The 22,139-nt window shown below is 44.7% G+C and overlaps 1 protein-coding gene across 2 annotated transcripts in view; it reads left to right on the plus strand.

The window, feature by feature from the left end:
* LOC111956847 (beta-1,4-galactosyltransferase 2) overlaps positions 1-22,139 on the plus strand; it is a 156,529-nt gene that overhangs the window by 81,362 nt on the left and 53,028 nt on the right. For both annotated transcript variants that reach the window (XM_023977509.2, XM_023977510.2), the window contains exon 3: positions 17,565-17,800. In XM_023977509.2, coding sequence (XP_023833277.1) covers positions 17,565-17,800 — 236 coding nt within the window. The remainder of the gene's footprint in view (positions 1-17,564; positions 17,801-22,139) is intronic.

The raw sequence follows: 22,139 nt of genomic DNA on the forward strand, positions 1-22,139 counted from the left end.
CCACGGTGGTTCTTCCTGCTGCTGTGTCCCTAGAGCAAGGGTGCCCCAACTGGTCCCACCTGGGCCCACGGGTGGTTCTTCCTGCTGCTGTGTTCCCCTAGAGCAGGGTTCCCCAACTGGGGCCTGCGTGGAGTGCGTTTATCCTGCCTGCTGTGTCCCTAGAGGCAGGGTTCCCCAACTGGTCCACCTGGGGCCCACGGGTGGTTCTCCTGCTGCTGTGTCCCTAAGGGTTCCCAACTGGGCATGCGGGTGGTTTCTCCTGCTGCTGTGTCCCTAAAGCAGGTTCCCCAACTTGGTCCACCTGGGCCCACAGTGGTTCTCCTGCTGCTGTATCCCTAGAGCAGGGTCCCCAAAACTGGCCTGCAGGTGGTCTCCTGCTGTTGTGTCCCTAGATTTTTAGGGTTTCCCCAACGGGCCCGCGGGTGGTTCACCTTGCTGCTGTGTCCCTAGAGCAGGGTTTCCCCAACTGGGCCCGGCGGGTGGTTCTCCTCTGCTGTTCCTTAGAGCAGGTTCCCAATGGTTCCCAATTGGGCCCAACAGTGTGCTCCTGCTTGCTATGTCCTAGAGCAGGGTCCCCAACTGGGCCTTTGCAGTGTCGCCTGCTGGTTTGTGTCCCTAGAGCAGGGTCCTCAACTGTCCAATTGGGCCTGCGGGATTATTATTTGGCCCCTTAAGTTTAGTGAGCCAAAAAAACCGATGTGAATTAGTTGACTTAAAAGAGTAAAGACACCAGGGGTTCAATCACATCCTCTCACAGTTTAAGAGATGGAGACAGATTAGTCTCGACACCATGCTGGATATGTTTTGTTTTTAATATTTATCTTGACATGCTTTTATGAAAGGGTTTTTAGTCTTTTGTATGGGGTTCACCTTGGCTCGGATATGAAAGGCACCAACTTCAAACCATGACATTACAAGAGTTCTGGGGAAAGTTATGTCTTGGCTCGTCTGTAAAATCCAACAAATTTCCAAAACCATTTTATGTCAGCTCGGCCTGGCTGCATTCCAGGTGATTATCTTTTGGAAAGGATGGGTTTTGCTATACAACCCAGAGATCGTCTCCTTGGCTTATTATTTGTTGGTAATGGTAGATTTCTTTGCAAGCTTTCCATACTGTTCAGGGAGTTCATTTCCTCAGGTTGGATGTTTCCTCGGTGCCCAGCGGGTGGTTGAATCTGGAGTATACCATATATTGACTGTGAGATTTAACCAGCTGTGTGATTTCTGAAGTATACCATATATATTACTGGTGAGTATTAACCAGCCTGTTGTTGATTCTGAGAGTATACGCATATATATTGACTGGAGTATAACCAGCGTGTTATTCTGAGAGTATACCATATTATTGACTGGTGAGTATTAACAGCTGTGTTGATTGAGAGATATTACCATATATTGACTTGTGAGTATTAACCTATGTTGTTGAGTTGAGTATACCATATATTGACTGGTGAGTATGAAACCAGCTGTGTTGATTTCTGAGAGTACACCATATTATTGACCTGGTGAGTATTAACCAGCTGTTGTTGATTCTTGAGGCAGTATACCATATATTGACTGGGTGAGGGGGTGTGATTAACCAAGCTGGTTGGATTCTGAGAGTTACACCATATATTGACTGTCATTAATTAACCAGCTGGTGGTGATTCTGAGAGTACACCCAATATGACTGGTGAGTATTAACCAGCTTGTTGATTCTGGATATATCATATATTGACTGTTGGTGAGTATTAACCAGCTGTGTTGACTTCTGAGAGTATACCATATATGACTGGTGAATATTAACCAGCTGTGTTGATTCTGAAGAGTATACCATATATTGACTTGTGAGTTATTAACCAGCTGTGTTATTCTTGAGACGTATACCATATATTGACTGTGAGTAAAAACCAGCATGTGTTATTCTGAAGAAGTATACCATATATTGAGCTGGTGATTATTACCAGCGTGTTTGATTCTGAGAGTATATTATAAATGACTGGTGAGTATTAACCAGCTGTGTTGATTCTGAGCAGTATATCATAGTATTGACTGGTTTTAGTATTAACCAGCTGGTGTTGATCTGAGAGTATACCATATATTTGACTGGTGAGTAAGAGTTCTAAATTTCTGCAACTTCCCAACACATTTCCAGGTTTTCTTAGATATCCAGGTGAAGATTCCAGAAATAAAAAACAGGCGATCCAGAATCCTTCCAAACCAGGGACTTTCTGGAAAACCTGGACAGAGTCTTGCTGCGTTTACTGCACTGAGGAAAGGTGTGATTTTTCTTGCCCACTAAATCAATATGTGACCACAGGTGCGCCACATTACCACAACTATTAAACTGAAGTTACACGTCGAGTCACAAGTTTTCCCTTTAGTGGAAGATTGTAGTGATTGGTTGTATGCAGTGGATCAATACATTCTCATAAAGGCCAGCTATGTTTGAGATTATTATTCAAATCTACTACTGGCATGGGTGATCCATCTGTACTGGAGGTTGTATGGGAAAGATTTGGCAGAAATCAAAAGTAGAAACAAAGAACATTTCTGATAAATTCAATTGAGACCATAAACTCACCCACAGCGCCACACGGCAGACAGGACGCAGACAGACTCACACAGAACCCAGACGCAACAGACACCACAGCGCCCACACGCAGACAGACTCACACAAAGCAGACACTCCACAGACAGCCACAGCGCCCACAGACAGACAGAACTCCCACCGCAGAGCCAGACGCACAGACACCAGCGCCACACGCCAGACGACTCACACAGAAGCCAGACACGCCACAGACACACAGCGCCACAGACAGGACAGGACTCACACAGAAGCCAGACGCCACAGACACACAGCGCCACACGCAGACAGACTCACACAGAGCCAGACACGCCACAGACACACAGCGCCACAGGACAGACAGACTCAACACAGACCAGACACGCAGCGCAGCAAAATCAACCCCCACTCACATCATTACAGAAACCTTCTACTTTTAATTAAAGAAAGCTTTTTCCAGAAACGTGATCAGAAAATTACAATAGCCGTTTTTTAATATTATTCTTATTGATTGTGTTTTTTTTTCCTATAAATTGCTTGCTGTTGAACAGTGAAGGGCTTCAGTTCCTCATCTTCCTCCAATCGCATCGGCCAAAACGACTCACATGGGTACGGGTGTTCTTATTGGCCACTGAGAATGTATCTGGCCCTGTTTACGTGGTTGATGTTCTTCGTTGTTTAATGTAGGTTCAAGGCGTGAGGCATTTGGTCCCCTGTCCTGACCAGTTATTGTCGTCCTCTATCCACCCGCTCCGTACGGTTTTTTTAATCCCAGCTATGTATTGTTATTGTTGACAGGCACGGTCCCAGAACAGTCCCGTTTTATCCACGTCGTACGTACTTCCCACATATTGCGCCGCTTCCGTGGCTCCACCTCCTAAAAACGAGTACAGCCGGGCGACAGTCTGGTTTTTATTTATTTGTAAGCTTCTCCAAAAATAGATGTTTCATATATATGAATAATACACATCGAAAACATACATATCTTTAGTCATCTGTTGATGCCTGTAAAGCCCGCCCCCTCCCAAAAAATGGAAAAAAACATTATGACTTTTATACAAAATTGTAACCAAAAACCTGGACAGTTCTTCTCCTTCTCCTGTTCTGTTCATCCCCTGAAGGAGGATGAGTCTCAGTGAATATTGGACAGCTGGAGGTTAGTTCTGTCACTGATTGGTTGGATCATTCTTGTAGGCAGAAAAGCGGGCGGAGAAATGTGGGTGCGAAAGGGAGCGAATGAGGGAATTAAACAAGAAGTTTTTAAAAACGTATGGTGTTTGAGAGTTAACACATATGTCCAAGCTGAAACTATTATGGGTCTCGTCTTCACATTTATGAACAAATACACAAACATCTTTTGTGTTGCTTTTATTACGAAATAAGATCTACATAACGAACATTAGCATTTTCTCCTGGCCTCTTGTCTTCTGTCAGTCTGGTGGGTGGTTTTCCCCTCTGCGGAGATAACATTGTGTAGGTTATTTACGCTGCATGTCACGTGTTCTTTGAACACTTCTGTTGGATAACGACAGATCACTTGTCACTTCACTGGGCAGGAGAGGGGTGTGTGTCTTATATGTCATTGGTTGCTTTCGTACCAATGGGAGAGTCTGAAGAAATGAGGTGTAAACAAGAAAGTTGTGAATGTTTTCCAAAATGACAAACCAACAAAACAAAAAGGGAAAAGGTCAGGAAAAATATGAAAAAGAAGAAAAAAAATGATTAAAAAGAGAAACCAGCGTTTTCATTGGAGCGGACACCACCATTCATTTCGGGGAGAAGGACCGCTCGGAAGCCAAAATGGTCACCGGGTTCCCTTCATTTGGCCTAAGTCAATTTGCCCAATTGGTCGATCGTCGAGGAATAAAAGGGCAGGATGGCCTGAAAGCCGCCACACCGGCATTACTGTCTGGGAGGTCCGCTTGTCTGCTGTGGTAACCACGGCCAGGGACCAGAACTCAAACCAGTCTAGATCCCATGTGACTGAGAACGAGGAGAAGTCTCATCAGAAGGCTGCTGAGCGGGTTGTAGTTGAAGGTGGATGCACGTTGGGGTCTCTCCTCTAGCTTCTCTATCAGATGAAACTCCTAGAAAGGGGAGGGAGAAACAAGATTTTATAGACTATCAGTTTTACAGCTGAAGCAGAGGATTAACGCAGTAGTTTCAGCTGAAGCGGCGGATCACGGCAGTGTTTCAGCTGAAGCGGCGGATCACAGGCAGTGTTTCAGCTGAAGCGGCGGATCGACGGCAGTGTTGGCAGCTGAAAGCGGCGGATAACGCGTGTGTTCAGCTGAGCGGCGGATCACTGGCAGTGTTTCAGCTGAAGCGGCGGATTAACGGCAAAGTGTTTCAGCTGAAGCAGCGGATCACGGCAGTGTTCAGCTGAGCAGGGATAACGGCAGTGTTTTTCAGCTGAAAGCGGCAGATAACGGCAAGTATTCAGCTTGAAGCGGCGGATAACGGCAGTATTTTCAGCTGAAGCGCGGATAACGGCAGTATTCAGGCTGAAGCGTGGATCACGGAGTGTTCAGCTGAAGATCACGGCAGTGTTTCAGCTGAACGGCGGATCACGGCAGTGTTTCAGCTGAAGCGGCGGATAACGGCAGTGTTTCAGCTGAAGCGGCGGATAGCGGCAGTGTTTCACGAAGCGGCGGATCACGGCAAGTGTTTCAGCTTGAAGCGGCGGATAGCGGCAGTGTTTCAGCCTGAAGCGGCGGATCCGGCCATGTTTCAGCTGAAGCGGCGGATCACGGCAGTGTTCAGCTGAAGCAAGCGGATAAACGGCAGTTTTCAGCTGAAGCCGGCGGATAAACGGCAGTATTCAGCTGAAGCAGCGGATAACGGCATTATTTCAGCTGAGAGGCAGCGGATAACGGCAGTATGGTTCAGCTGAAGCAGTGGATAACGCAGTGGCAGCTTGAAGCCAGCGGATTTAACGGCAGTATTCAGCGAAGCAGCGGATAACGGCAGTATTTCAGCTGAACAGTGAGATAACTGCAGTGTTCAGCGAAGCAGTGGATAACGGCAGTGTTATCGCTGAAGCAGTGGTAACGGCAGTATTCAGCTGAAGCAGCGGAAACGCAGTTCAGCATGAAGCAGCGGAATAACGGCAGTATTCACTGAAGGCAGCGGATAAGGCAGTGTTCAGCTGAAGCAGCGGATAACGGCCAGTGTTTCAGCTGAAGCAGTGGATAACGGCAGTGTTCAAGTGAAGCAGCGGACTAAATACAAGAACAGCTTCTCTTGGGATGGAAAATTGTACATATGATTGAAACAATACTAGAAGCTTTCTACGGGGAATTAGCAGGTTTTACAAATCCTCTGGGGAGTGGAAATTGACCCAGATGTCAAGGGCCATGTTGGGAAACACACGGTGCACAATTGCAGGGCAAAGCACATCTATTCAAATACCGAACCACATACACTTTTGCAATTGAAAAAGCCGTTTAGCTGGTCTTGAACCCCCAAACAACGTATTTCTGATTACTAGGTTGAACTACAACGCTTGGGAAAGTATTCAGGCCCCTTCCCCTTTTCTCCACATTATGTTTACAGCCTTATTCTAAAATGATTAAATTGTTCCCCCCCCACCAATCTACAAACACAATCCCCATAATGACATCACAATACCCCATACATGACATCGCAATACCACATAATTACCATCACAATACCACATAATGACATCACAATACCACATAATGACAAAGCAAAACAGGTGTTAAAAAAAAATCTATGTTTTTAAGATAAAAAACTAAAATTACTTATTTACATTAGTATTCAGAACTCTTGTTTTGGAGAGTGGGGAAATTGAGATCCAGTGGCATCTGTTTCATTGATCATCCTGAGATGTTTCTACACTTTGTACATGATTTGGAAGCACACACCGGTCTATAAAAGGTCCCACAGTTGACAGTGCATGTCAGAGCAAGTAAACAAGCCATGAGATCTAAGGATTGCCTAGAGCTCCAAACGAGGATTGTGTCGAGGCACAGACCTGGGGAAGGTACCAAAAAATTCTGCAGCATTGAAGGTCCCCAAGAATACAGTGGAGCTCCATCATTCTTAAATGGAAGCAAGTTTGAACCACCAAACTCTTCCTAGCTGTTCTGCCAGACAACGTGAGCAATCAGGGGAAAGGGCCTTGTCAGGGAGGTGACCCAAAGAACCTAAAAGGAATGGAGGAAAACTCCTCTAATACAGGTGTGCCAAACTCCCATGAAACTCAAGGCTGTAATCGCTGCCAAAGGTGCTTCAACAAAAAAGTACTGAGTAAAGGGGTCTGAAATACTTTTATAATTTTTATTATATCTTTTTCTATACATTTTGCAAAATGTCTAAAAAACAGTTTTTGACTTTTCATATATGGGGTTGAGTGTTAGAAAAACAATTAATCAGATTTTATAATAAGGGCCGTAAACAAAAGAAAATGTGGAAGAAGTCGAGTCTGAATAGTTTCTAATGCAGTGTAAACAGTAACAAGGCTCTTCCTCACCTTGGCTTACTTTCCTCCAGTTAAAGACAATCAAAGAAGTAGTAGGTGCACTCTCTCATAGCGTTGGTCTTCAGATGGGCTCCATCCCGGCGCCCGCGTGAGTCAAACACCGCATCCTCCCTTGTGGTACCGCCAAGTCCCGTTAAGCTGAGGTTACAGGTCACAGGTCACACAGGTTAAGGGTCAAATGTTAGGCACAGCAGTTTGTTATACCGGTAGTAAGATTTGCTTATAAGAGCTTGAAAAGACAAAACACATTAAGTAGAAGTGGAGTGGCAGAAAGGGGGACTGACTACATAGAGGTGGCAGGAAGGGACCTGACTACATAGATGGCAGAAGGACCGACTACATATAGTGGCAGAAAGGGACCCTGACTACATAGAGGTGGCAGAAGGGGGACGGTGACTACAAGAGTGCAGAAGGGACCTGATACATAGAGGTGCATAATGGGACCTGATACTACATAGAGGTGGCAAGGGGAACCTGACTTACATAGAGGTCGGAAGGGACCTGACTACATTAGAGTGCAGAAAGGGGACCTGACTACATAGAGGTGGCAAGGGGGACGTGACTACATAGAGGTGGCAGAAGGGACCTGACTACATAGAGGTGGAAAGGGGAACCTGACTACGTAGAGGTGGCAGAAAGGGACGCTGACGTACATGAGTTGGCAGTAAGGGGGTGACTACATAGAGGTGGCAGAAGGGGACTGACTACATAGAGGTGGCAGAAGGGGGACCTGGACTACATAGAGGTGGCAGAAGGGACTCTGACTACATAGAGGTGGCAGAAGGGGGTGACTACCTAGAGGTAGCAGAAGGGCCGTCCGCTGTGACTACATAGAGTGCAGAGGGGACTGACTACATAGAGGTGGCAGTAAGGCGAACCTGACTACATTAGAGGTGGCAGAAGGACCTGACTACATAGAGCTGGCAGAAGGGGACTGACGTACATAAGTGGCAAGAAGGGACCCTGAACTGACATTTAGAGGTGCAGAAAGAGGACCTGACTACATATGATGTGCATAAGGGGACCTCTGAACTACATAGAGTCTGGCAGAAAAGGGACCCGACTCATAAAGGTGGGCAGAAGGGGACTGACTACATAGAGGTGGCAGAGGGGACCCTTGACTAAGAGGTGGCAGAAGGGACTGACTACATAGAGGTGCACAAGGACCTGACTACATAGAGGTGCAGAAGACCTGACTACATAAGAAGCTGCAGAAGGGGGACCCGTGACTACATAGGAGCTGGCAGAAGGGACCCTGACATCATAAGGTGCCGAAGGGATCCTGTATTACATAGAGGGTGGCAGAAGGACCGTACTACAGAAGCGGGCAGAAGGGGTACTTACGTACAGAGAGTGGCCGAAGGGGTCGCTGCGGGTGGGGTCGACGGCTGACTGACAAGAAGAGGTTTCAGAATATGTGGACTGTACTAAGAGAGGGGCAGAAGGGGACGGAACCGCCGCACAGATGGATATCCGGCGGCGATGGGCCAGGCATGAACACGAAAACCCAGAGGAGGGCGCTGTGTCACAGAAAAGGGGAGTTTAATAAACAAACACCGCCACCAAGCCGGGAACCAGAGCAGTTACACTAGCTAGCGCGAGCTTAGGGAGCAGCCGCACACAGGGGGCGGTAGACGGTACACCTAGCGGCCAGCCAGCAGCGGGAGGAGGGGCGCCGCGGGCATGGAGGAAGAGAAAACAGCAGGGTCCGCGCCAGACCGAGACATGGGTGAGTGGCGAGCAGCGGAAGGAGGAGGAGAGGAGGAAAAGATGGTGAGTGGAGGGAGGTGTTTTTTTGTTGAAGAATAGAGAAAAAGGGAGGGAGAGAAGAGGAAATGAATTTGTTTTTCTATGTGAGAAAGATAGAATAGGGCAGGAGAGAAATGATAAAGTATATATATATTTAATATTATATTATGATATTAGTATATATATATATATATATATATAATATATAAATATATATCAATAGATAAGAGGAGAAAGGGGGATGGAGAGTGATAGGAAAAGGGGGAGGAGAAGAGAGAATATGGGATTGGAGTGATGAGAAGGAGAATATGTTGATTGGAGTTAGAATCAAATAAGAAGATATCAATGTCTATGGTTATTATCACAGTCTGCCAGCTCCCTGGCACACAGAGGCAGAGAGGGCAGGAGCCCGTGCCATTCTCATGCGACAGAGCTGCATTGTGCTGATAATAAAGAGGATTCAACCTCTCTACAGTGCCAGAGCAAGTTACAACAACCCAAGTTTGGTGCTAGTGCACCCTAATAATCGAAGGTGCCAATAAACTGAGGGCCTAAGAGCAACACGTTACATTGAGCTGGTTAGAAAATAACTTTAACCATCCTAAGCGACGCAACTTAGATTGAAGTCGTATAACATTGATTGTTTAGAGTGGAGCTGGTTATCAGTGCTTGTGGTGCTAGATCAGAATGGGACCTGTTCAGGAGACTGGTCTTGCTTGGAGAAACTAGTCATTTAACCCTAACCCCTCTGAATCAGAGTATTGGTGCCGGGGGCTGGCTGCCATTTACAGTTTGAACGTGTGTGTTGTTGGGTCTTCTATGGCTCTATACAGAACCCACCCTGTGTTAATCTCGATGTGTATCTAATCCTTGTCCCTATGTGAAGTTGGTTAATATCTGATATATGTATATTTGAATGCTTATTATAGTATGGAATGAGAGTAGTATATCCTACGGAAACTGGCAGAACATCCTTACCTCCATTGAGCACTCTGGTCTGGTTAGGTTGTATATCTGTTAAATCTCGTCTCTGGTGGTCGATCACTGCCTACGCCCAGGGTTGTAGATTGCAATTACTTGTATTAGGTCTTTGAAGGTAATCAATAGAAGTGTCATTGTTGATACTTAAATCAGATTATTGTTTGCCATGTTTAGTACATGTTAATCAAGTCGGTCATGTCTTCTTTAGAAAACTATAATATACATTGAAGTCATGTGCCGTTGTCTCATCTATGTTGGTTTTTCAGAGACGATTGTAGGCAGATGAACGCTGCCTCTACTGGCTTCTCAGGCTGTCATGGATGAGACAGAACACGTAGCAGGACGGAGTGATTATTAAGGCTCTATCTTCTGACTGGGAGGAGGGAGATGCCAAATGGGGGGAAATGGGAGGGGGTGACAGATGTGTTGAAAGAGTTCTGCCACTCCTCGTTCCATAACAGCTCGTCGTTCTGACTCTCGCGCGTTAAACCAGCTCCGTTCTACTTCCTCCCGTATACAGCCCGTTCTACTCCGCCCGTAACAGCCCGTCTACTCCCCCGTAAAGCTGCCCTGTTCTACTCCCCGTAAACAGCCCGTTCTACTCCCCCCGTAACCAGGCCCTTTTACTCCCCCTAACAGCCGTATCTACTCCCCCTAAACAAGCCCGTTTCTACTTCCCCCTTAACAACCCGTTTCTACTCCCCCTAAACAGGCCCGTTTCTACTCCCTCCTAACAGCCCGTTCTACTCCCTCCTAACAGCCGTTCTACCTCCCCCTAACAGCCCTCTTACTCCCCCTAACAGCCCGTTTCTACTCCTCCCTTATACAGCCTTCGTTCTACTCCCCCTAATAACAAAGCCCGTGCTACTCCTCCCTCTAACTAGCCCGTCTACTCCCCCGTACAGCCCGTTTATCTCCTCCGTATTTACAGCCCTGTTCTACTCCCCGTAACAGCCCGTTCTACCCCCTAACAGCCCGTTTAACTCCCTTCTTTAACAGCCCGTTCTTACTCCCTCCTAAACAGCCGTTCTACTCCCCCGTAAAACAGCCCGTAGACCCCCTCTCCCAGAAAAACAGGTTCCCGTTCTACTCCCTCCGGAACAGCCCGTTTCTACTCCCCCGTAACAGGCCGTTTCTACTCCCCCGTAATACATGCCCGTTCTACTCCCCCGTAAAACAGCCCGTTCTACTCCCCCGTTAACAAGCCCGTTCTACCCCCGTAACAGCCCGTTCTTACTCCCCCGTAAACAGCCCGTCTTATCTTCCCCCGTAACAGCCCGTTCACTCCCCCGTAACAGGCCCGTTCCACACCCCCGTTTCCCGTAACAAGGGGCCCGTTTCCACACCCCCGTCCCGTAACAGCCCGTTCTACTCCCCCTGTTCCGTAACAGCCCCGTTCTACTCCCCCTACAGTCCGTTCTACTCCCCCCTAACAGCCCGTTCTTACTCCTCCGTAAATACAATATGCCCGTTCTACTCCCCCGTAACAGCTCCGTCTACTCCCCCGCTAAAGCCCGTTCTACTCCCCCGTAACAGCCCGGTTCTACTCCCCCGTAAACAGCCCGTTCTACCTCCCCCGTAAAGCCCGTTCTACCCCCCGTAACAGCCGGTGTCTACTTCCCCCGTAACACCCGTTCTACTCCCCCGTAACAGCGCCGTTTCCACACCCCCGTTTCCCGTAAACACCCGTTCTACTCCCCGGTTCCCGTAACAGCCCGCTTCTACTCCCCCTTCCCGTAAACAGCCCGTTCTACTCCCCCGTTCCCGTAATAACCCGTCTGGGTTGGGAGTGACTCTCCTCAGAGTGTTGGTTGGAACAACTCAAATCAGCCAAATTGTCACTATTATCTTCAGAAGGAGGTTATAGTGAGGTCAAGCAAAACTGTCACTCTATTTATATTAGAAGACTTATGTAGAGCAGCAAAACTGCACTATTATTCTTCAGAAGGACTGTATATAGTAGAGATCAGCCAAACTGTCACTCTATTCTTAGGAAGGGACTGTTATAGTAGAGGTCGCCAAACTGTCACTATTATTCTTCAGAAGGACTGTTATAGTAGAGGTTCAGCCAAACTGTCACTCTATTATCTTTCAGCAAGACTGTTATAGGTGAGTATCAGCCAAACTGTCACTATTTCTTCAGAAGACTGCTATGTAGAAAGATCAGCAAACTGTCATCTTATATCTTCAAAGGACTGTTATAGTAAGGTCAGCCATAACTGTCACTATTATCTTCAAGAGGGACTGTTATTGATAGAGGTCAGCCCCAACTTTCCACTTATTTATCATTCAGAAGGCTGTTATATAGAGGTCAGCCCAAAAACTGTCACTATTATCTTCAGAAGGACTGTTATAGTTAGAGTCAGCCAAAATGTCATCTATTATTCTCAGAAGGACTGTATAGTAGATCAGCCAAACTGTCACTCTTCTTCAAAGACTGTGTATAGTAGAGATCAGCCAACACTGTCACTATTATCTTCAGAAGGACTGTTATAAGTAAGGTCAGCCAAAACTGTCACGCTATTATCTTCAGAAGACTGTTATAGTAGAGGTCAGCCAAACGCACTCTATTATCTTCAGAGAAGGACTGTTATAGTAGAGATCAGCCAAATGTCCACCTCTATTATCTTCAGAAGACTATTATAGTAGAAAGGTTTCAGCCAAACTGTGCCACTCGATTATCTTCAGAAGGACTGTCTTATAGTAGAGGTCGAGCCAAACTGTCACTCTATTATCTTCAGAGGACTGTTATAGTAGAGTCAGCCAAACTGTCACTCTAATCTTTCAGAAGGACTCTTATAGTAAGATCAGGCCAAACTGTCACTATTTCTTCAGAAGGACTGTTATAAGTAGAGGTCATCCAAACTGTCCACTATTATCTTCAGAAGGGGACTGTTATTAGGAGGTCAGCCAAAGCTGTCACTATTATTCTTCAGGAAGGACTTGTGTTATTAGTAGAGGTCAGACCAAACTGTCACTTTATCTTCCAGAAGGAGTTTTATAGTAGAGATCAGCCCAAACTGTCACTTCATATTAATCTTCAGAAGGGACTTTGATAGTAGAGATCCAGCCAACTTCACTCTATATCTTCAGAAGACGCTATATAGTAGAGATCAGCGCCAAACTGTCACTCTATTTATCTTCAGAAGGACTGTTATAGTAGAGATTCAGCCAAACTGTCACCATGTATCTTCAGAAGGACTGTTATTAGTTTAGAGGTCAGCCAAACTGTCACTTCTTATTTATCTTCAGAAGGCCTGTTATAGTAGAGGTCAAGCCAGAAACTGTCACTATTATCTTCAGAAGGACTTTATAGTTTAGGGTTCAGCCAAACTGCTGTCCACAAGTAAAAATCACCGCAACACAAAAAACGCAGAAGCATCAACCACAAAAAATATCAGAAGCTCATAGATTAACACCAACAACACCAAGGAGCCATGCATCAGGTCAGGTCGTACCACCCTAGTAAGAACATAAGTGTCACAAAACAGAGGCCGATGGGTCATGAACCATTCGCCACAGAGATCGCACTGCAAAAAAAGCTTACTCACTTAAACTCATATCTACAGTAGCTGTGTTTAGATAGAGCCTTTAGAGCCTGTATAGAGCTATACCAGGCTTACTCACTCTAAACTCATATCTACAGTAGTGTGTAGATAGAGCCTTTAGAGCGCCTGTATAGAGCTATCAGGCTGTACTCACTCTAAACTCATATCTTACAGTAGCTGTATAGATAGAGCCTTTAGAGCCTTATAGAGCTATACCAGGCTGTACTCACTCTAGAACTCATATCTACAGTAGCTGTATAGATAGAGCCTTTAGAGCCTGCTATAGAGCTATACCAGGCTGTACTCACTCTGAACTCATATCTACAGTAGCTGTTAGATAGAAGCCTTTAGAGCCTGTATAGAGCTATACCAGGCTGTACTCACTCTTAACCATATCTACAGTAGCTGTATAGATAGACCTTTAGAGCCTCAGTATAGAGCTATACCAGGCTGTACTCACTCTAAACTCATATCTACAGAGCTGTATAGATGAGCTTTAGAGCCTGTATTTAGAGCTATACCAGGCTGTACTCACTCTAAACTCATATCTACAGTTAGCTGTATAGATGAGCTTAGAGCCTCTATAGAAGCTATACCAGGCTGTACTCACTCTAAACTCATATCTACAGTAGCTGTATAGATAGAGCCTTTAGAGCCTCTATAGAGCTATACCAGGCTGTACTCACTCTAAACTCATATCTACAGTAGCTGTATAGATAGAGCCTTTAGAGCCTGTATAGAGATATACCAGGCTGTACTCACTCTGAACCCATATCTCAGTACTGTAAGATAAAGCCTTATAGAGCCCGCATAGCTATACCAGGCTGTACTCACTCTGAACCCATATCTACAGTAACTGTATAGACAGAGATAGAGCCTGTATAAAGATGTACCAGGCTGTACTCACTCTAAACTCATATCTACAGTAACTGTATATAGATAGACCCTGTATAAAGATGTACCAGGCTGTACTCACTCTAAACCATATCTACAGTAACTGTATAGACAGAGACTTATAGAGCCTGTATAAGATAGTACCAGGCTGTACTCACTCTAAACTCATTCTACAGTAACTGTATAGATAGACCCTGTATAAAGATGTACCAAGGCTGTACTCACTCTGAACCACATATTCTACAGTAACTGTATAGACAGAGACTTATAGAGCCTGTATAAAGATGTACCAGGCTGCAGGTTACAGTCACTTCAAACCCTATCAAACTACTGTAATGTAACTGTATCAAGCCTGTACAGAGATTTACCAGCATGCAGGTTTCAGTCACATCAATTTACTGTAACTGTAGTCTGGAATAGGGATTTACCAGCCTGAAGGTTAGTCACTCCAAACCCTTATCTACTGTAGCTATAGAGTCTTCACATCACTGCATTAGATTTACCTCCAGCAGCACACACAGAGGAAAATAAAATGCTTACTAACACTGCCCTGGCAGCTCCTAATACAGCACACACACACAAGCTGAGGAGGAGGAGGCAGAAGAGCACTGGTTCCTTTCCAGCAGCAGCCAGCGGCCTCTTTGACAGCATGCCTTTTTTCTCACATTAAGCAGCTAATTAAAAGTCGCTGGATCCCAATCTGCCTTTGTAGTGGGATCTCTTCAAAAGGGGCCGTCGGTTGGAGAGATAGAGAATGAATGGGGACACTGTGGGGAGAACAGCAGAGAACAGCGGTGGTGTGGTGAATTTATGGAAAGGTCGAGAGGGTTGGTAATTAGGTGGCTGGCCTCTGCATCTTATAAAAAGTGGACACAAGCACCCCTTTCTCTCTCTGCTGCTGCTCTGCTCTCTGTCTGAAGAATAGGCAGTTACAGGATGGGGTGTACGGAACTGATCTGAGCGGGCACTGTTAGTGGGATCGTCAAAGAGGAGTAATGACATTCAAACATCTAAATGTGTATATTGTCATGGAGACTATAGTACTATGGATGTAAATGGAGATGGAGAAATGAGCATGGCCAGAGAACATGAGACCTTTCTTCATTAAATGTGTATTATCCTAAGGCCAGGCAGAAAACTCAATTACAGCCAAATATGCTTCCCACAAACTGACCTAGGGGCTGCGGATTTTGTTATTTCAATAATACAGGCTAGAGAGGAGGAAACAGCAAAGGACTACTGCTGCAAATAGATGCCACACATTCAACTCCTGTAAACAATCTTGACCTCGTTTCTTTCCAATTACAAAGTCCTATTTGTGCACAGCATGCATCCTCATCAAATGTGGCTGTATTGGCTACTGTATAGTGGTTTGTGGCTAACTATAGCCTGCATGCTACCAGCTTTGGGTCAGTGTTGATGCTAGTTTGTGCCCTTACTACTTCCATATTATTCTGAGACCAAGTGATCTTCCAAAGTTTGGACCATGTCCCAGATAGCAGAATCATATACTGTGATTATATAATTTACAACTTCTTTTAATCACATAATTAGCAAGTATCATTGCAAATCCCAATGTCCAAGTGCTTCCATTCACTGGAGATGTGGAGGTCTCTTTAAGCTTGTACTGTATTATTGATTTGACCTGTTCCTTGTGCTCTATGTAATGCACGGTAGCGGGGTGTGATGCAACAATAACTGATCTTTTTGTCAGTTGCAGTGTTGTTGTGGTTTATACTGTATGCTGGTTATGTGTGGTTACAATAGTATCTAACCAAGCATTTACATAGAGGATACCGGTGATGTTACACTAATACTGATGCTGTTGATGATAACAGTGGGGATATCACCATTATCAATAACTCAACAACTAACACGGCCAATAAAAACAGACCCGTTGCTCAGTGTTGCAGGATAATGATGTGTTGCTCTCTGTGTTTCTGCTTAGTTTTTGTTTATTCCTGTTTTTAATAGTCTCCTAGCTAGCAGAGAGAGTGTGCCATGTGTATGTGTTCACCGTGTGTTCCAATTATCATCCCATTAGTGAGGTTCAGATCCTCTCCTGCTATGTCCACTATACACATTAATGAATCGTTCTCTAACACTAACGAGTAGATGAAAGGAGGGCACCCAGTGGGAAATATGAGGAGGGAGAGGGAGCATACCTGGGATGAGGGCTTGTTGTGGTGATGTGTCCTAAATTGCATCCTATTCCCTATGTAGTGCACTACTTTTGGCCAGAGGCCTATGGAGTAGTGCACTATAGAGGGGAAAGGGTGCCATTTGAGACATAGCTTGTATGTTTGTCAGTGGATTCAGGCATAACAGGCTACACTCTAGAATGATACAGTTTGGTATCTGACTCACCCTGCGTTGTCGATGACTCAGATAATATGGAGTGTCTGCCTATATGAGCCACATTCCGTTAGTTTTGTTCACGCTCTCAACAAATGCATCATGCTTTTCAGCGCGTAGTACATACAGGTAACTGCCAAAATAAAGGAAACACCAACATAAAGTGTCTTAATAGGGCGTTGGGCCACCACGAGCCAGAACAGCTTCAATGCACCTTGGCATAGATTCTATAAGTTTCTGGAACTCTATTGGAGGGATGCAACACTGTTTCTCCACAAGAAATTCCATAATTTGGTGTTTTGTTGATGGTGGTGGAAAACACTGTCTCAAGCAACCCTCCAGAATCTCCAATACATAATTTTCATGCTCATCAAACCATTCAGTGACCACTCGTGGGCTGTGGATGGGGGCATTGTCATCCTATAGGGGCATAGTCATGGTAGCCAAAATAATGGCCTGTCCAGCATTTTTATACATGACCCTAAGCATGATGGGATGTATCTTCCTTAACTCAGGAACCACACCTGTGTTGAAGCACCTGTTTTCAATATACTTTGTATCCCTCATTTACTCAAGTGTTTCCATTATTTGGGCAGTTACCTGTACATAAATTATAAGTGGATTACCTCATGATATGGTGGAGTTGTGGTAGGCAGCACTGCCTTTGGTGGCCAGAGACAAAGGAATGGTTTGTTGTAGAGTAGACTGATCATTAGAATGCTAAGACTAGAGTTTAATGTTTGTTGTTGTGGCTCTAGATGGGCATTGCAGCTCCGTATTTGCATTTCGTGTATTTTCATCTCCAGTGAGAGAATACTTGAAGGTTAAGTCTTAGGTGTTTTTATTTCAAAGCTATCGGTATTACTGCTTTTCAGAAGCAACCTTCTCATGAATTCTGTAAACATTGCGTTCCCACAGGCATTTACCAGTATTTGCACATTCCAGTTGACTTTGATTGTCGACAATGCATCCCTCTTTCTTTCTCCAGTGGGCCGCCTCCTCATCGAGTTTGCCTCCCAGATGACCATGGAACGAGTGCAGAAGGAGAACCCCAACGTGACGGAGGGGGGCAAGTACACCCCACCGGACTGCCGCACTAAACAGAAGGTGGCTATCATTATCCCGTTCAGACACAGAGACAACCACCTCAAGTACTGGCTGCACTACCTGCATCCCATCCTACGACGGCAGAAGATCGACTACGGCATCTATATCATAACCCAGGTCAGTGTTTAGGATCAACTGATTTAGGATCCACTTCTTCTACCCTGGACCTACTGTAACTTTAACTATCAATAGATATTAGCCACACAACAAAGTGGGCCATTGAACCATAGATATTATGGCATTATAATGCTGTGCCTCACTACCTTTTCCAGTACGAGATGAATGATAATCCAATGCACGCTGCTGTTTCATCCTTTTCCGTCCACTGAGTGACACATTCCATTCCCAAAACACTTCAAGAGAGGTCAAAGGAGCTTCTTATTCATGTAGGGGCAGGATCGTTCAACTTCAAGTGCCCCAGCCCCTCCATGTCCACCCCTGTTCACCATGAGACAATAGAAGTGTCGTACAATTACACCATTCAGGGGAGGATGCTGGGTAATGTGCTCTGATGTCCTCCGTCAGTCCTTCCAGTGGGTGCAGCACCCTAGTTACTCCCTCTGTGGAACAGGCGGTCTGGTTCCGCCTGCTCAGCTCAGCCCAACGTGTCTCTTGATTTATGTCCCAGGCTTTCATATCTCCGTTATTATCCATGTTATCCATGTCAGAGGCCTCATCTTCTCTATCATTAATGCTGCGCTGGTTCTTCTTCTGCACTGGGAACAGAGAAGCAGAAAAGAAGAGTATGTGCGTGCATGCAATGCATTTGTTTCCCCTTTCATTTCCATCCGGTCTACTCTCCCTGAACAGCTACTGTAGCTGTAGCTATTGTACTGTGAAAAGCAAGGCTATTATTTAGGCTATACAAATGTTTGGATGATGAGCAGAACAGAGTTCTTTTCACAGTCTTGTGTTTGTTGACCCATAATTAAGGGTGACCTGCCTGTTTGGTTTTGGACTAGTTTTAGGCACTGTGGGAATTCTTATCTAGCCTAATAAGTGGACTTTGCAGATCACCATTTGAGCTGTCAGATGCTGGAAGCACATAACAGTATCCAAGCAGCATATGTATATTAAATATAATGTAATCCGTTTCATATAGAGTTCATTTCCATTAGCAACAGTGACAAAGTAAAGTCCCTCACTCCCAGAGGATTGACTCACCAAGACACCAACCAGCAGCTGCAGGGAAAGCTTTGATTCTTTTTTTATTTTCTGTTGATTACATTTTTGTAGACTCATTTATTGGTACACTCTTAAATTAAACGTGCTATCTAGAAGGTTCTTCGGCTGTCCCCATAGGAGAACCATTTGAAGAACCATTTTTGGTTGCAGGTAAAACACTTTCGGGTTCCATGTAGAACCCTTTCTACAGAGGTTTCTACATGGAACCCAAAGGGTTCGGTCTGGAACCAAAAAGGGTTCTACTATGGGGACAGCCGAAGAACCCTTTTGGAACTCTTTTTTCTAAGAGTGTAGTTGCGTCTCTGGTTTGTGACTTTATGTGTTTTTGAAATAAAGCCTAAAACGACCTGTCCCTCCAAATTAGTGTTTTGTGATATATCTGACTTTTGTTTTTGTGCAACATAATTACCATTGTGACTAAGCTCAGTATTGAGCCTGTGAGAGCTAGGAAATACTGTCTGTGTACCATGTACTAAAATACTTATAACCACTAGGCTAAGAAGTAATCACATTTTCCTTTAGATTATTTCATTAACCTATATCATGTTATTTCAAAAGAGAATTTTGAATGGGAGTAACGAGTGTGTTGATATAACGGTAATATTATCAAAATTCTGTTTTCAATCGGGATAGTACTGTATGATTCAGTGCAATACCTATCACAACATTCCAAATATCAGAATTGGTTAAATAACGTTATGCATGCCAACATATAAGGCAAGAATTAAAAGTAGGCAAAGTTATGGTGTCAGGCGAAATAAAAGTTCTCAAATGTTTTACCATTGGAACATTTGATGTACAGTCACATTCACCTTGGTTGTCTGAAGCATGCTGTAGAGTTCACAGCTGGCGATGCCTCGTCATGATTGGTTATTATATTGGTTACAACTCAAATCTCTTTAAAAGAGTCTTCTAACAACCCAATGAAAGCCTATAGCCGACATAACAAAACAAGATGTTTACAATCAATATTGTTTTGATAATAAAATTGTTTAATTGAAACTTAAATAAACAGTTCCCAGAATCATATATAGGCTGCAAAAATCCTACATTTAATTTAATTTGCAAATATATTCCATTCATCACTTGAACGAAAGCCTCAATTAGCCAACAAATAAAGCTAAAACAACGCAGGGCTGTAAAGGCAGAAGTATCTTGTTTTTTGAAAATCAAGTGTAATTGCACCATTGTATTTACCCATGTTCTCTCTCAACTCTGGGACCACCCGCCAGCTGATTTTCTTGCCCGATGCAGGACTCTAAACATTCACACATAGTCTAATAGCAGTTCACAATGCACTAGCAAGGTGTGAGAATACTGTAAATACTGATGATACCTGATGGTAAAAGCGTGTTGTTTAAAAAAATAAATAATAATTGGTACAGTATGGTACGTTCACCTGACACAATACTAAAATTTGAAATATCTAACTGAATATCACAGACCTGATTTGCCCTAAAGAAAATGCATCAACCCCCTACAAATATGTCAAGTTATTATAATCCACATAATAATCAAAACAACCTCATAATAAGTCATGATTTATATACTGTAAAATACAGTATTTTTTCATCAACATCTTTGTATTTTTGTGAATAAAATAATGATAAAAAGACTAGATGAAGTAGATGTGCTCAAAATGCCTCTAGTGCTTCAAATGAGCATTAACGTCAAGCACCGCGACTCGCCGACGCGTATCGAACAGCATACCGCACACTATATGTAGTATGACACAACTTTTAAACGAGGAACCACTGTACACATCATGGCAGTTTTATTTCCTAGGTCAACTCTCTACATATGGCTCAGTCAGATAGTGAGTGCTGCTCTAGAATTGTTACTATAAAAGGGGCTTCACACCATGGCTGCACTGGGATCTACTCCCTCCCACAACAACGCAACCAGAGGAGGAGGGAGAGAAGCCTTGACAATCACAAGGCAACCAGAGACCAAGGATACAAGGGATTTTGACTCACTAATCGCATCCACACCGTTCTGCTGCTGCCATTTCAACTATCTTATCCTCCTCTCTCGTAGGAGGACACTTTATCCATCACGCGCACCAGAGTCTTAAATGATTGTAAGTCGGAGCCTTTTACTCAGAGCGGTGGGGAGGAAGCAGAGCAGTAGGGAGGAAAACGGGATAATTTCCCAGTTTATCATGCTTGCAGATCATTTCTGCCATGTCCTATGAGTCAAAACAGTTGTTTAAGGGAAATTCACCAGAGACAGAGAGATATCTTCTCCAGCTGCCACACCCCGGGCCAGAAGCCGTAGTGCTTATTCAGTACCAGCTCTGTCACTCAGTAGAAGAGAGGGTCTACTCTGCTCTGCTCCTAATCTGATTCTGAACATGTGAACTCTTCCAGGAGATGCACAGACACAGTGCTTCAACCCCATTACTGTGCAATGAGCTTAGGCATCACATCATGGCATCATAGCGTCACATGACATGGCATCACCCATCACATGTAGCCTAAAATGACCAGTGGGATAACAAATGGGGGAAAGCCTGGCAGACAGATACATAACCCTCCCTGTTCACCCAGTGGACTCCTACCTGATCTCAGATAGACTCAGCAGTGTATTCATAACTTACCAAGGACACTAAGGACAGCCAGCCATTGGACAGCCATAGCTACTGTTATAACAATATGTTCTACGTGGGCGGCTGGACGTGGTGTCCGTGGTTCTGGTGGGGTCTGAGTCTAGCTGCTGCAGAGCTGTAACACCTGCCAGGAACCAACGCCAACGTTTGCCTGTCGCCCCCATGATGCTCATCATGTTCACTGGAAGGAGGCCCAGATTGGGGGACTAAAAAAGGAACACTTAATATTGCTGGCGGTGCTGTTAACATGCTGTTGAAAAGAGGAAAGGAAGATGCTATCTACAGTCACTGGAGAATATATGTTAGGTTAGATTCCATTTTCATCTAGATGATTAGAAACAATACCATATGACGTAACATAATGATATCATAATTAGTGTTTAATCATAATCTTTAAGTATCACAACATGCGTGACAGAACAGAGTGTGACAGCTGATCTACAAAGCAGCGGTGGAGTGATTGATTCTGTGCTGTCTCATCTGATGCCTCCGTGATCAGCACTAGCTGGCTGGCTGGGACGTGTGTGTTAGAGAGGGGGTGTTGGTCACACAGACTAAAGCCTGCAGTCACAGAGGATGCTGCTTGTCCAAGTGGTGACATGGAGATTGCTTGGAGCCTTGGATAGAGATCATATGAGATTCATTTCAATACTTGTATCAGAA

Source organism: Salvelinus sp. IW2-2015, linkage group LG32 (assembly GCF_002910315.2).
Source record: "Salvelinus sp. IW2-2015 linkage group LG32, ASM291031v2, whole genome shotgun sequence".
Taxonomy (NCBI): domain Eukaryota; kingdom Metazoa; phylum Chordata; class Actinopteri; order Salmoniformes; family Salmonidae; genus Salvelinus; species Salvelinus sp. IW2-2015.